The sequence below is a fragment of the Gambusia affinis genome, linkage group LG01 (assembly GCF_019740435.1).
Source record: "Gambusia affinis linkage group LG01, SWU_Gaff_1.0, whole genome shotgun sequence".
Lineage (NCBI taxonomy): Eukaryota > Metazoa > Chordata > Actinopteri > Cyprinodontiformes > Poeciliidae > Gambusia > Gambusia affinis.
This window is the reverse complement of record NC_057868.1, coordinates 27,190,522-27,206,545: the sequence shown is the minus strand read 5'-3', so window position 1 is coordinate 27,206,545 and position 16,024 is coordinate 27,190,522. Positions and strand designations below refer to the sequence as shown.

General features: G+C 40.4%; 1 protein-coding gene and 1 non-coding gene across 3 annotated transcripts; both read right to left on the bottom strand.

Moving 5' to 3' along the window:
* Positions 1–190: 190 nt before the first annotated feature.
* On the bottom strand, positions 191–15,791 carry uba1 (ubiquitin-like modifier activating enzyme 1). 2 transcript variants are annotated; one of them, XM_044121664.1, is made up of 26 exons: positions 15,570–15,791; positions 12,439–12,555; positions 12,305–12,363; positions 12,047–12,215; positions 10,657–10,791; positions 10,466–10,572; positions 10,281–10,371; positions 10,065–10,197; positions 9,889–9,986; positions 9,539–9,685; positions 8,955–9,131; positions 8,719–8,826; positions 8,550–8,630; positions 7,993–8,145; positions 7,608–7,773; positions 7,296–7,492; positions 5,430–5,494; positions 5,136–5,331; positions 3,806–3,880; positions 3,503–3,692; positions 3,252–3,337; positions 2,604–2,696; positions 2,181–2,372; positions 1,792–1,893; positions 1,596–1,696; positions 191–1,253 (listed from the first exon to the last, which is right to left on the bottom strand). In XM_044121664.1, exons 2-26 carry the CDS (start codon positions 12,553–12,555, stop codon positions 1,118–1,120), a joined length of 3,174 nt encoding a protein of 1,057 aa, XP_043977599.1. In that variant the 5' UTR covers positions 15,570–15,791; the 3' UTR covers positions 191–1,117. The 2 variants fall into 2 exon arrangements, with proteins under 2 accessions (XP_043977599.1, XP_043977608.1); XM_044121673.1 differs by lacking the exon at positions 15,570–15,791 and adding an exon at positions 13,960–14,194.
* Positions 1,989–2,099, bottom strand: LOC122840518. Its single transcript, XR_006372249.1, has one exon. It is a non-coding gene; the product is annotated as a small nucleolar RNA U6-53/MBII-28 (small nucleolar RNA).
* Positions 15,792–16,024: the final 233 nt, after the last annotated feature.

The window sequence follows — 16,024 nt, the reverse complement described above, 5'->3', positions numbered from 1 at the left end:
TTGGAGATGAGCTGATGGAGGCAGAGTTTCCCAGAAATGCTGCTCTGTAATGAAACCGGATCACCCCAAACCAGGTCAGACAGCAGAACACGCGAATCTGAAATCTGTGACACTCATGTGCTTCAGAATCCTCAAGCACCAACACGAGCACAATTTTGTCACACGAAAATAAAAACCACTCACTCTAATGCATGTTTTACATGTTTATTCACTATCACACTAAGTGCTCCCATATCAAGATACATCTCTTTGCCTTGCTCTTATTTCGGTTTTTTATTATTTGGAGTTAACAAAATAGAAACAAGTGTTATGAACTACCAGATGTGTGCCAAATCCTTATTATTATTTTTTTTCCTTGTATCTCCCTCCCCCAAAATAAAATACAACAAAAACACAAGAAATAATGAGAAATAAGGGGAAAAAAAAAAAAAATAATAAAAATATTATGTCATGTGCAAGAGCCCCTCGGAGAGTGCTGTGGTGAGGGAGGTAGGGGTGCTTCAGACTGGGAAGAGCATTCTGCCAGTGTGATACCATTGGGTTTCCAGTCAGAAAATATCTACATGGTCGTCGTTTGTTTTCTTGGGTAGCTTGGTTTTAATTAATGAAATGGAAATCATAAAAAAAAAAGGTACTTTGAAATTTAACTTGTGATGTGTACAAGGTAAAACGAGACGAGGGTTTTGATGACTAAAGAGAGCGAGAAGAGTGGAGAGAAGGTAGCTGGGTTGGATTAAAATGACCCTCAGTTACTGTGAGGATGATCGTTTACGCAGGGACTCACGTTGGGCTTACAACGTACTACAGCTGAGGAGCGTCAGGATGTCCAGTATACATGCTCCCTTCCTTCAGTTACACCCGCCATAGAGCGCCAACTGGATCCCTAACCCATACTGGTTTCCTTTAGTCAGCTTACTGGGGCTATGTACAGTCAGGCACAGGTTTACGCAAAAACCCCAGGCCCACAAAAAAGAAAACAAAGAGAAAACAGAAAAAAAAAACCCTGATTGATCCAGTAGAGAGAACTTGGATCAAGCTACCCACTTCAGAATAGTCCCCTTTTTGCTCCCCTCCCCCCGTGTCTCCCACCCTCCGGTGGGTGGGCTTGGTGTGGAGCTCAGCGGATGGTGTATCTGACATAGGGCACTTCCACGTCTTCATCAGACAGGTCGTTACAGCACAGCTCAAACACCAGGGCCTTCACGTGTTTGCCCAGCTTCTTTTTGGACACCTTAGTCACAATCTCAGTCATTCTGCAAAAGACAAAAGGAGAAACGAGACTGAGCCAATAAATTAAAAAGAAAACCACTATTAAATATCAATGCATTATTATGTGTACAGCACTCTGAACAACCATTGTTGTGGTGTATTATTTTGTTACTGTGCTGCTGCAACAAATTAATTTCTACTCTGTTCTAACCCTCAGGTTGGTATTATCCTTATGATTGTGCATACCACAACATTTTAGTATTAGATATCCTAGAACAATCGTCTTATATAGCATTCCGAAGCAGAATAGCCCTTAAAATAAAATCATCACTGTGATACGTATTTGCAGTTGTTATTGTATTTGTACACTCAAATTATATACTCACGGTAGGTCCAGTCTCTCTTTAAGTTTGGCAGCAGGCATGAAAAATGAATACAGCATGGACACTCCCTGAGATAGCATGGTGATCTCCAACTTATGCTCATTCTGACAAACAAAAAGGGGGGGGGGAAAAAATAAAATAAATAAAAATAAATTGTTGGCAAAAAATACCAAACATGCAGAAAAGGAGCTGAACCTACTTTAAAATAGTCAAGGAATTGCCGGAGTGTCATTTCTTCCCCGTTGGACTGCAGCCCTTTGACCTCGAAGCGATCCCAGAGAGTCCAGTCGATCTCGTAGTACTGCAAATGAACCAGCAAGAGTAAACGTTATCTACAGCATGCATCTCGACCTGCAATGTGTGAACAGATAAAAAAAAACAAAAAAAAAAAACAATTCTCCTCAGCACACACTGATACCGTCAGCATGAGAAGTTAAGTTGAACTCACTTACATCCAAGCAGACTGCCTAATGTATCAGTATTAGCATGGCTGGATCATCATTGGAGCATCACAGTGCGATGGCAGGGAATCGCTAGGCTTATAATGCATTTTGTGTCTGTTAAGACTCAGAATACACACATGCTTACCTTGTGTTTGGGAGCAGCGATGGGCTCAGAGAAGGCAAAGAAAGGTAGGGCTAAGTTCATGAAGCCATTTTTGAACGAATCCAGTTTTTTATGCCCTTGAATAATCTTGAAGAGCTCCAAGCACACCAAGCCAACCACTGCAGCTGTAGTCGTGGCGATAGCAGGAATGATCTTGCCGGCAATCAGCTTGCTCTAGATTGGACAGAAACAAATGTATGCAAAAAAAAACAAGAGAGAGAGAGAGAGTGTGTTAAGTCTTACACAATTACACAGAAACCCAGGAATGTTTAACTAACCCACAAAAGAAAACAGTTGACAAAAGTGTGAAACACTGATCCATCATCAACACAAGCAAGTACGTTTTAATCTAAGAGACGAGGAGGTAATCAAAACAACATTAATCCAAGGACCAATGTTTCCCACCTTGTGCCTGTCAGCAGGTGGAATGTCGTAGTTCTCCGCTCTCAGATTGGAGGCGGCCACGATGAAATCCATGTGAAAGTTTGCATCGTCATCCTGTGGACAGTCAATAAAAAAAAATCTGGTTACCGAAGGTAAATGGAACCGGTTTGTAAACTTGTCACAATAAATGATTAGACCCATGATAACTTAAAATGATCTTGATAATTTCCATCTTATCTTTTTTTGAAGGGCGATTTTGTTTACACAGACCACATAAACAAAATATGTGTATAGGTTTATGTCTGGTTGTTTTTGGGGCGGCAGGTATTGTAATCCATAGGGGGGCCCCTCCATAAACTGGACACTTTCTGTAGTATTCCAAAAAGCTAAAAGAGAAAACAAACTAACTCATCTTATTTATCAATATTTCCATAGACTAAAACTATCATTTCAGGAATTACAATATAAACAACTTGTGCACTCAATCTGTCACAGCTGCCAATAAACCATTCTTAATTTCCATATTTTAACAGAGCATTTTGCTTTGGTCCCATAGCTTCTCCTTTTAAATTTGCCCGTGACATACAAGATATTAAACATGAAATTGTTAAGTTGCTGATTTTCTCTCAGGCAGTTTATTCGGACAGAACAGTTCCCAGGATGAAGTACCTTTTCAAAGTCGATGGGGCTGAGTTTGAACTGGAACGACTCTGGCGTAGGCAGCTGAGACTTCAGTTCTTCCAGTTTGGAGTCATCTGTGTGTCAAGAGATTTCACTCAAAACTCCGAAAGCATTCAGAGATGCATGACATGTCTTTAAATTATTGTTTAAAAAAATATATATATATTTTACTTGAAACTACGTTAACCTAAAATAAAGCCTGACTGAAGTTGGTTTTTATTTAAATTTGCACAGCTTACCAACAGAGGAATTGCTATTTTGCAGCTCCTGATCAGAGACGTGGATTTTAACCCCGGAGCGAGGGGTAAAAGTTGGCACTTTGACGTCCTGCAAGATCTTGACCACACCTGCTCGGTCAGTGCTGCCAGGCAGGCCGTACGTCTGGGCGAACAGGTTTGCAGCTGCTAATACATAATCCACGTGGAGGTCCTTTAAAACAAAATAAAAAAAAAAAAAAGAAAGAAAGAAATTAGCACCTTCTTCACAAAGAAAAGATTCAATCTTATAATCTAAGAAGTAGAGATCTTGAAAATCCTTCTTACGTTGCTAGTGCTGAAATCTAAGGGGTGAGGACATCTCTTTGGACCAGACCAGAAGGGGGCGCCTGAGCTGGTGAGCTGAAACACATGAGGAGCAGAATGAATACTGACAGAACATTCATTTACAGGTACATCTCTATGAATTATTATATTGTGGAAAAGTTAAATATTTCTGTCACTTTATTTCAGAAAGTTAAACTTTATTAAACTAATTCAAGTATTTATTGCAAGTTTGACGGCTATGGCTTATGGATAAGGAAAACCCGAAACGCTGCCTCAGAAAATATCGGGAACATTGTGAAACAGTCAGAACACTGGGAACTCATGGAGTCGCACCCTAATCGGCAAATTAACTCAAAACACCTGCAAAGGTTTCCTGAGCCTCTAAAGGCTCAGAAAGGGCTGAGCTCCTGGAAGCTTCAGGGTTCGCTCCATGAACTTAGAATCTCTACGAGATTGGAGAGATCAGAAAACATGTCAAAAATTGGCTATGGTTTGATCATTTAGCGTTGACATTTGCTGATATTGGCTACACAATCACTGGGAAGACTGCTTTTAACAGAATCGGAGAGGAAAAGGTCAAAAGGTCATTACTAAAGAATATGGAGGCTCACCCAGAGAGGTCCACAAATATAATCACAAAATGGAAGGAAAAAAGTGTAGTAGAAGAAACTACAAAAGCAACAGCAAAAACCTTTAGAGGATTGACCTGACGTGTTAAGAGACACTAGAAGCAAAAATGAAGATTACAAAACAATCTGGGCTTCTTGATCAATTCAGCAGAACCACAGAACCCCCGTGTCACACTGCACTGATGCAGTAAATCATGCAAGTGGGGGCCCAACCAAATAATGAGTATGTTGAAATGAGAACACGAAATCTGTTTTGGAAATCTTATGAGAAATTCTAGTTTTCTGAGTTTTTTTAAATTTTTTATTAGCCATAAGCCATAGTCATCAAAATTTCAAGAAATAAAGGCTTGGAGTATATCACACCAACTAATGAATCATTTGTAACAAGAGTAAAAATATTGAAAATGTGCCACGATGTCCACAATTTTGAAGACGTATCAATACAATAAATTTAGACGCCGACAACAGAAAAACTCCACAGAATGAAACTTCCTAAAGTTTCATTCTGTCATGACATTCTAGAGATAAAATATGTCGGAAACTAATCCGAAGTTAATTAAAACCGAGTACCAGAGTCTAATCAGTTAATGAGTATAAATATGTGACCCGTTGTGTCACAGTAGTTGACAAGATGTGTAACTTCCACCGTGTTGTGTAAGCAACAGAGTTTTTCTATCCAGTGTAGAGAGACTTGATTTTACCTGATCTGGGGGGAAGTTGTGCAATAGCTGACGGATGTTGTTGCTGTACTGGCACTGCCAGTGGTTGCGAGCCCAGGCCACGCAGTCAGCCCAGCTGTGCGGGCAGTCTGTAACAACACTCTTGTACACGGCGTCCAGCACCTCCACAGGCTGAGCTCCTGGAAGCTTCAGGGTTCGCTCCATGAACTTAGAATCTCTACGAGATTGGAGAGATTGGAAAATACGTCAAAAATTGGTTGTGGTTGGATCACTTAGCGTCGGCATTTGCTGATATTGGAAGTGTGTGCAACTCACGTGAGGTACTGCATGGCATTTTCTGGTGCCTGTTTGAAGAGCCCCTCAAACTCGTCTCGGGCCCACTGACGGAAAGATCAGAAATAAACTGAGTTCAATAAAACAAGCGTGCAGTTTTTAGAAATGCGTGGTAGTACTTTTGAATAACACCGTGACCGCTGACTGTGAACACAAACTACCTCACAGTCATTGCGGCCGTTGGAGGGTGAGAAAGTTCAGGCAGCAAGTGAACATTTGCCTCAAGGCTGACATGTTGGAAGGACAGGTTTAAGACCCAAATCCAACATAAGAACAATTTTAGTTTAAAACGCTGAAACAGTTGAAGTTGGTTCAAAGCAAAACGTCAAATATACACAGTAAAAGTTTTGCAATAAAATATATTTTGATGAGTACGTAGCTAAAAGTCGGTTCTGAGGGTACTTTGGTAAATACTCCTGAATTTTCATTTGATTTCATTGTTTCTCAAAAATCTTGATCTCAAATAAATCAAATGTTCTAAATTAATGCAAAATTAAGACATTTGTGTTCTGCTGTAGATTGCTAAATAATAATAAAAACAAAACTATTACCAGGACTACTTATTTGTAGTTTTCCAAATAAGTAGCTGTAGGACAGTAACCGGTAACCAGGGTTACCTTTCTTCCCAAAAAGTTATCAAATGACACATCCCCAAATATCACAGCACATCTGAAGGAACGGCTGTGTCATGTGTGTTGCTTATTTTATGTGTGAACACTGTGACAGAAAATTTTGCGATACTACAATTAACTTATATTGTAGCGACAAAATGGTTTAACTACTATGAGGGCAACCGGCAAACTGAAAACAGAATGGAGGTGTAGAATTCTAAGAGGAAAAGAAAAAACACCCAAGATTCACCAGGCAATCTTTTGACCAAGCAGAATTATCTGCATTGAGGATTGTTTTGGTTTGCCATGACACTGGAACTGGGTTAAAAATAAATAAATAAATAAAAAAAGCCACTGCCCTTGTGCCTTCAGTTTAACTAAACCGCTAATTATGCCAGATGGTAGAAATCTGGCATAATTAGCATTTCATGGCAAACGAAAGGGGTGAGTCAGAGTACCAAGAGCATGTGTGACTAATAGTTGGATACAGAGCACTGGTTGTGTAAGAGCTACAGTGAGTTTCCCCACAGTGACAAAGTTAGCCAGGAAACATCTGTGTAATCCTTGGAGCAGTGAGCTAAACTGACAGAGCCTTCAGTACACAGGGGGAACGCCAGTCTGAATTCAACCGGAGGCAAAGGGTGGGTTAGTTTCCCACCGTAGGGTTTGTGACGTCTTGGCAGACTGAACTCAACAAAAAGAGTAATGATGATTCAAGGTCATAAAATTGAAAGCGGACTGCGTTTTGCTCTGAGAAACAAAAGCGTTCTGGAGTCTTCCTCAAGTTTCAGTGAGTTCAATTTAAGATTTAAGAGTTGTAAATTAAATTCAACATGAACACATTTACACTCCATTCACTCGGGAACTTAGGTAGTTAAAAGGTAACTTTACCTCTGGAATGTGAACCAAAAATCATATTTCTTTCACGTTACAGAAATGGATAAAGATGACAAAAAGGTGAATGGATGCAAGATCTGGACACATTTAAGGCCTAAAATTAATGCAAACTAAGACTTATTATTAAACACCCGCAGAAGCCCTCTAATCAGCCGGTTCAAAAACAATATGAAGAAAATCTTAACATTAACCCACGTTGATGCACAGCAGCAATCTCTCAGCAAAACAAAAGCAATACGATCACATCCATTGAAACTGGCAAGTATTCTGAAATACAGCAACAGATTTTTCATCCCATTGTGTTTCTGTCCAACCTGAGTGCATTAGTAGGTGTACATACCTGCAGTGTGTGTTCAATTGCATTTGGAAAGTTCTTCAGGGTACAGATGGGGATGGACTTCTCAGGCGGGTCTTGGCTGGAGCTGTACGACTCTGTGAGAAAGGGGATCACGACCTGGATGTTGCCTTTTGTGCCCAAAGTACCCGACTCCAGCAGGGGTTTCCGATAGTAAACACACCGCCGATCCATGTACATACCTAAGCATCGGGAAAACAAGACAGCTTGCTGGGCAGAAATCTTTTAAGGCTCGATTAGATGTTCTCACCAGGATGTGCAAACTCGCCACCTAACATTTAAATGTCACCAACTTACGTGCGTCGACATTGTCCAGTGCATTAGCGACCCCATTTAGACTTTCGAAGAAGTCGTCATCGTAGACCCTCTCCGTCTCTGGACCAACTCTGTTCTGATGAGCTGTGATCTTGAAGGAGGGGTTCATCTGCTTCACTGCAGCAGCAGCTGTGTCACTCTTCATTTTCTGTAATGGTGAGTTTTGAGTAAGTGGAGGAGGCCATGATTTTCTAAAAGAGTGTCTAATAATCAATCAGTGCTTTTACAGAAAAATACAAGATTGGCATAAAGCAGCACAGTACTTATAACTCCTCTTTATCAAACAGAACTTTACTCAGAAGTATTTACAAGACAAATGTACAACGTGTGTTTGTTTCTTCCAATAATCAAAGCGGATGAGACTGACCGTGACATCAGAGGGTCTGAAGAGGAACTGTCTGTTGAGGTTGGATTTCTCTATGGTGTCCATGTCAGTCACAATAACCTCGCCCTCCTCACTGGCCAGACCAATCATGGCAAAGTTTTTCAACAATTCGCAGCCGATGGCTCCAGCTCCAACCTGGAAGGATTTCATGTCATGCGTAGAATGAAGCTGAAGGACTGGATCTGGTTTTAAAACGGACACTTCCCACATACAAGCCCCGTCTGACAAAGTAACAGTCAAGCCAGAAATTGTTGGCAATGTTTGGTACCAATATTTTTAGAGGCTGTGACAGTAATGTGAACAATTATACTTCGTAAAAACAATCAAAAAATGCTAAATTGTTGCCAATTGAATGCTGGTTTGGAGCAGCACAGAAAAATATTCTGTTAGATTTGTCATTTTTAACACCATCAATTATTTCAGATCATTCAATACAATCCTTTTAAACATGTGTAAAATAAAAAATGTGAACAGATTTAAATCCTAAGCCTGGCGATTTGGAAAGGAGAAGTTAGGAGTTCTGTCACTCATTTACTCACCAGGAAGTAGCGCTGGTCGGCAAGAATTTTCTGCAGTTTACTGCCAAACACTGCAATCTGCCCGTCATACCGACAATTCCTCTGGGAGAAGCACAAAAGAATATTATTTATTCATATGTGTTTTCTCTACAAAGATGACATTCGTGTTTGATCTGCTCTGGAAACCTACAGGGCTGCACTCTTCCTCTGTGAGCATAACCTCTTCTCCTTCAGAAAGGCACTCCAGCGCATCAAAGTATAGCCACTGCATTACAGGCATAAATTTCCCTGTGGATGCCTGGTGAGAGAAAATAAATAGCTCAATCCAATGATTATATTAGCTCAAAACAGTCTTTCTAATCTTAAAAACAAAACATCAAACATAGCAGACAAAAGGCTTCAGTTTACATGAGACATTCCACTGACCTTCATCACTTCCTGTGCAGCCACTCCGCCAATGAAGGCATTGACAGGGGAAAGATCACCAGCAGCAAGATAAGACATCTTTTTGATAAGAGCCTCATCCAGCTCCTCCACTTTGGCAGACCCCGTCTGGGCAGAGTTCAGCTCTTTGGCCAGAGTCAACAGCTCATCACCATCAGCCTGGTGAAAACACAAAACTTGGCACTTTCAATAAATTGCCTAAAACAAGTTCTGCTTTGCTATGCCATTTTATGTGTAAATCTGCCCCGTCTAAATATTTTGATTCAGACCGTCTACATTAGGGATCAGATTAGCCTAATCTGACTGAAACTAATCTGACTGGATCGTACTGGAAAAACCTGCATTTTGAGCATCTGAAATTCAAAATAAATTAGGCTTGCTTTTTTTCTTATTGCCTTCACATGGCATCCATTATGTCACTGAATGACATTAATACATATAAATTTTAGACTTAGCAATTAAGATTCAAGACTATAGACTAAGAATAAGGGCAAGTATGAACACAACAAAGTAGGAAAGACTAACAAACAGGTCTAACAAGAAATGATGCGCTGAATGATGCACACCTGGCTCCAAGGTGTAGGGAGGCGACTGTGCTTCTGCTTGAAAGCGTGGATGGCCTGAAAGCCTATGTGTAGCTGTCCGGGACGATCGAACTTGGCAAAATCTGTCATTATGAACTCTGGTTCCACCATGGAGGACGAGATGGATTTCTGTACGGGAAAGACGTGAATATTAGTGATACAAGCTTCATTTATTATGACTTTCCAGTTGGGGGTGGGGGATAGCAGATGCAGAATTCTGTTTTAAGTAGCTCTGTTGAGCACTTGGCATAATAAAACAAGGCAACCACGGGACCTAAAATATTTTTACATAATTTTCCATTAAATCATTATTTAAGGGGAAGAAAACTTACAAAACTGATCTTCTTGGGCGTCTTAACCTGAGAGACAATTCCTCCTCTGACATAATCTGAAAAGCCGGTTGTGTCGCAGATACTGAACGTGTAAGGGCCTAGGAAAAAAACAAAACCAGTCAACTTTGGAAAAGTCAAACAGAACGTCACTATAAATGAACATTAAAAACTCTCACCAAGAACTTTAATCTCCACGGGCTGACAGCCATTTAGATCCGTCATGCCCTGAATCTCAGTGAAGGTCACATAATCTCCACTTTCAAAGCCATGGCGAGCCTCGTCAAGACAAGTTACCACACCTGGATTGTCCTGAAGGGGAGAAAAAAACCCCCAATACATTTCAGTACATTTTAAACATTGAGAACTTACCTCAATGTTATAAGTAAACTAACCTTGGTGATCATGGAAATCATTGCACTCAGTGGCTGCTCTCCGTTGGTGTCGTATACCATCATCTCCTCTCCAAAGTCACAGAAAAGTTGCCTACAAAATAAAATCCAAGTGTTCATATGTTGAAAAATTAGAAAGGCCAAGTTGTTCACTTGGGAGTGACCCCGAAAAAGTATGTCAATCTTACCCAAACAGACCACGCGTGTCTGCAACAACCAGCTTGATTCCTTTGTTGTGGCACAAGTCCCCCAAATGCTTCTGCTCATCTAGGCTGGAGTTAGTAATCACCACCACCTGGATTCAAACGCAACTTACTACAAACCTTTCTCTTGGTGCAAAACAGGTGACAAAAAGGCCTTCGACTAAGGCTGTTCATACCTGGAACTTGGAAAGGTAGTCCTCGGTGAGCGCTCCAGTATACGCCGTCACGGGGACATAGTTGTTGAGTTCAGCCAAACGAGGCTGACTCACCTCTGCTCTGTTCTTTCCCAGGTCCTCTTCACGAAGGTAAAACTAACCAGAACAACAAAATATAAGATAAAAACAACTCAGAGACAGCTGGTGAACCTAAAGCAGTTTGCTACTTTTAAACTCTTGGACACATTTTCCCCAATCAATAGCAGATTACAACTCAAACATGCTCAGCAAAGGACATATTAAGAGTAAGTTCAGCAAGAGTATATATGGTTCCTGTATGCAAAATGTTTACAAAATTTAAACATTTGTAATTGTTGCAGTCTAATTTTTTCACCCATCAATTGGGTTAAGAAGTTTGAAAGCATAATTTGCCTCAAATGAAACTGCAATAATATTTTTGTGCAACCTATTAAAAATGAACAGTCTGGACAGAAAATATTTAAGACCGAGGAAGAATGCAGTGGCGTATAAACAAAAATCCCTGCAGGAAATTTGTGGTAAAACCAGCTGTAGCTTCAGTTGTCTGATAAACAGACATCATTTCATCAAACTTGTCAGTTTCATTTTAGAAATGTGTTATTCTGTCAAATTGTGACAACAGGATATCTTCTGCACACTATAAAGTCAGTTTTAAAACCACATCTGATTCTAAGTTCACACAGGAAACCGTTTTAGTTGGAAGTGAACTGAAATGTTCTAAACAAAAAATACAGTAAAATTAAAGCCTTCAGAAAGTTAAATTAAAAACATATATGCAAATTGATTTTCAAGTTAAAAGGTTTCTGATTACAATAATTGTATTAATGTAAACTCATAACCTTAAGGAAGGAAGTATGAGAAGTGGGACCGTTTTTAAATTTACTTCAATGTAGAAAAGAATATTTTTTTTTTACATTTATGCCCTAATCAAATATTAACATATAAACCTTTCAAATATATACAACCTAAATACAAGCAAGTTTATGTCATTGACACAAGAAATACACGTCTCATATTGCTGAATGTATTTCTACAACCTGTTCAATTAGCCAGCTAACAGCTGGTGGATCAATACACTTAGAGGCTTTGCCTGTACGCTGGTTAGAACCCAGACAGAGACCATAATAAATTTGCGTCAGCAAATGGGTTGCTAAAGTGGAGGTTGTTATAGTTGGAAGACAACCTCTTCCAAGATTACCTTGGAAGAGGCAACAAAACAACTGACTCAAAAACACAAAAACTGTCCTCAAGAGCTTGGACTATAAATAAATCTGAATAAGATGAAAATATATCAATTTAAAAGTAACTAGTGATTTCACACACTAGTGAAATTAAACAAAAGTTCAAAAATATCTGTGCATTCTCCAAATACCTGGGAAGAGAGATCTCGCCATTCTGCAACTCCTTGGTCATGCACAGTGACACTTCGAACTCCTCCCAAGATGACATTCTTTGCGATCTCTACTCCAAGTCCTCTCATTCCAGAAATGAGGACATTGGAGTTCTGCATGCGCTTCATGGCTTCATGGCCCAGCACATATCTGGAGGAGGAGTCCGACGACGTTTAGTAAATCAGAACAAAAACCAGAGAAAAAATAAATAAATATGCGTGTATAGCAAGATGACTTACAGTTGTCTGGAGTACAGGCCTTCATCAATCTCAGCATCATTGCCATTCTTAGCCATGCCCTGTGAAGAGAGCAGCGAGCAAATTCAGTATATCTGAAAATGAGTTGATTGAAAGATTAATTTATTTGCACTTACGTTTGCAGGTGTATGGGACAGATCAGTTCTGACAGAGTTAGAGGAGGAGCAGTGGGATCCCGTCTTCGTCTCTGTTCCTGACAAGCGACGCTTCTTGGACAGCGGCGAGCTGGACATCTGTGTCAAAGTGCAAATACTATTCACTCCCAAAAATCTCTTACAGTAAGAGCAGCTGAAATTGTAACTTTACACCATTAACATCTGATAAGAAACATTTTTTTTTTATTCTTAAAGTGAATAAATCTTCATTTGAAATCTTAACATTAAACCTGTTATACTCAAGTTGCAATGCTGCTACCAAAACACAATAAAAGTAAAGCTATATATATATATATATATATATATATATATATATATATATACACATATAAAAAACAATATTCATAATGATGGATTCTTTGTTGTGTGTCTAAGTTGAGGAAAGAGGAAATTTAGCCTCAAGAGCAGCTGGGCTGGCTACAGGCCAAGCAACAATCTGACGGAAAAACGAACTGAGCCGAGAAGACACATGAATAGCACCATTATGTGTTCTTTCATGCAGGGGAAAAAAACACTGATTTGTTTATGTGCCTCTATTGTTCATTATGTGGCTTTTTTAAAGACTGCTAGCATCACCACAACAAAAACAGCTGAATCATTAAAAGTTCACTGCAGTATAAAAAAAAAAAAAAAAAGAGCAATCCACACTGATTCACCAGTAATGTGCTGCACCAACTGCATTCAAATAACAGACCTCACAGCTATAACCTTTAAAAACATAGTAAAGCTATTTTGATAAAGGAAATAATCAAGAAACAAATCTGTCACATGGGACATAAAAAAAGGGCCGCAGAATTTAACACAGTGACCTCACACTCAACATTATCGGCCACTATTTCCGCATTAAATGCTGCCGACTTACCTTCGCCCCTGAGTCAGACTAAACGCCTTGGTTACTTCTATCAAACTTTGGAATAATCAGGCGGCCAAAAATCAAACAGTAAGAAAATATTTATTTTGAAACCTAAAAGTGAAAGCTACTGGCATGATACAGCAGAACCATCCGGCTAATACAGTAGTTTCAGACCCTCATACAAGAAAAGAGCTTAGCTACTAGCGATCTTTTTAAAGCTCCAAAAAAATATATAATCGAGTGCGAGTCGACACCACCAAAAGACGAGTGATTAGGTAAGTTCAGAGTCACTAATCGGTTAAGTGGTTTGGCAGGTGGACAAAGACGTAACATTAATAACTTAGAAGCAAGAAAACACCAGCCTCCCTGCCCTTCCATTAGCCGCTCGGCCTAGGCCTGCACTATCCACAGTGTGGAACACAACTTTACCAGCTAGCAGCTGCGGCTACATTAACCTGCTCACAAAACCAACGAACGGGTTTATTTGACAGCCAACTATCAAAGCTCATTCTATGTTGAGGCGTAATGCAAATAGACATTCTCTTTACAGCTCTCAATTAAAAAGAGAAACCACACGAACGGAAAAACAAGCCTCTAGACTCGTGCTTCATTGATTTATCTGCTCTTACCAATATTTCTTCCCGTTCCCTTCCCTACGCAAACCCGCTCCTCTCCCGCAATGTGTAGATGTCAGCGGTAACGATGAATGCAAAATCGACGGTCGGTACCAAAAAAGAAAGGGTGGTATGGGAAAAGGATGGTCGGCGCTATACTGTCGAGTCACTATGCCGTTGAGCCGAAAGTCTCTTCCTATGCAATTGCGTTGCTGGCTTTGCGACTGCAGACGGGAACAAAACCAAAATGGCAGATGGGGAGAAAGGGGCGGAGGAGCTGTGACGGAAAGGGTGGCTGTTAGCACACGGCTCCGTCTGGCTCTCATCCGATTGGCTGCTGATGCAGTTAAGCCCGCCCTTGTTATTAGAGGATGCATGCCATGTATAACAGTGTACAATGAACTGCTAAACGTCAAGCCATGTAAGAAATACGAAAACATGCCACTTTACCAAAGAGACGGACATGCAAAAAAACAAAAAAACATCTATTTTAAGATAGTCCTAAAGTAATGCAGCTGATCAATGCTGATGAACATCTAGCAACACCTTTTGTTTCAGTTGCTCTCTAATGAGCAACTGAAACATCCAGTTTATTGTAAAACTGGATGCGCTCAATGCTTTCACTGGACGTGACCTAATCAACTGTAAAAAGAAAATATTAACATACAAATAAAACAAAATTTGTGTTATTATGATTACATCTTTTGCTGCATCAATGCTAGAAAAGGTAATGCATCCTTCTTAGTCCGACTTAAGCAATTATTACTAAGTCTGGCGATGCTCAGTGCAGCAATGAATGAATCAGGTACATAAGGTACGCTACTTGCATGCAAAGTGATGCTGATCGGCTGGGCACCTAAGATGAGGTTAGTGGGTGAGCATTCCTTGGAGATGAGTATTGGGGGAGGGGGTGCCCAAGCAAATGACAAAGGCCCATGAAAAAGACTGGGCCGCGTATTCTAGGGTACACGTGTCGGAGGGGATCCCTTAGTTTTCATGCTCCCATTTCGAAATGATCAACACTGTCCCCATCGTTCTTTTGCACTCGAAACAATAAGGTCAGAACAACAGGCTGCCCAACATGACACGCTGAACTGACCACTATCACGTTACTGTGGTAACACCGAGAACCGAGCATCTTAACATTATCCTGAAAAAGCACATATGGCTAAAATAATTATCTTCATGAGGTTTTATGCTCCTCGAGGCAAGTTTCTCTGACTTTGGCTCCCGAAATAGCCTGCATCTAATGTTTGCAGCAACTATAGCTCTCCAGCTACTATTTGACACATTATGATCCTAGACAATTGTGCTGTCCACAAAAACGTGCAAATGCTAGTTTAACGTCATCTGTTCCGTGACACTGCCTTATTAGCATCGCTTAGCAGAGTAAGTAGACGAAAAGATTCAATTAGCTAACGGTAAGTAACGTTAACAACTATCAGTAACGCAGATCAAAAGACTGCGTAGTTGTTAGCTTGTGAGAAGCTAGCACTTCGGCTATCTAGCCACCCAACGACTTTTTCCCTTCTTGTGCCGCTATGTTAGCTGCCCAGCTAACGTTAGCCAAGTAGCTGGGGCTAACGTTACCGAGGCGAGAGATTACACAAGTGTGCAGAACTTACCACATCCGATATTACTCGGCCTGATTTGGAATATTAAAAAATGCGGCTTCTATTTGAGCGAGAAACCAAACAAACAATGTGACAAGTCAACACAGCCGCTGACGGCCAACTGAAAAGTGTGTCAGGCTGGCGGGCTCTGTGTGAGTTTTTTCCACTGGACGTCTCCCTGGCCGGCTGTTCCCGAGCCGTTTCCCCTCACTCTATTTCAGTTGAAAGCAAAGCAAAGCAGCAACATGTGCACGTTACAGGCGGGACCAACACTCTGACCTAAAGGACTCAACAAAATGTGGCGACCGTAGATTTTATTCCTGGCATAAAACGTAATACATTTTTAAGTGAATCGCTTGACACTTAAGAATGCTATTTGTATTTATCTTACACTGCCGAGAGTTCGTATAATATTTTAGCAATAAGCGGTCAATACTATTTGACACCCCTATGCATTCGTTGTTGTG

Bases quoted from the DNA above. Each gene is read 5' to 3' on its own strand.
- uba1 (XM_044121664.1), bottom strand. From the start codon at position 12,555: ATGTCCAGCTCGCCGCTGTCCAAGAAGCGTCGCTTGTCAGGAACAGAG. The intron at 9,132-9,538 runs GTGTGCATCATT...TGTTTTCACCAG, and splicing joins TCCCTACACCTTGGAGCCAG to GCTGATGGTGATGAGCTGTT. The intron at 7,774-7,992 runs GTCAGTCTCATC...TCACCATTACAG, and splicing joins TCAGACCCTCTGATGTCACG to AAAATGAAGAGTGACACAGC.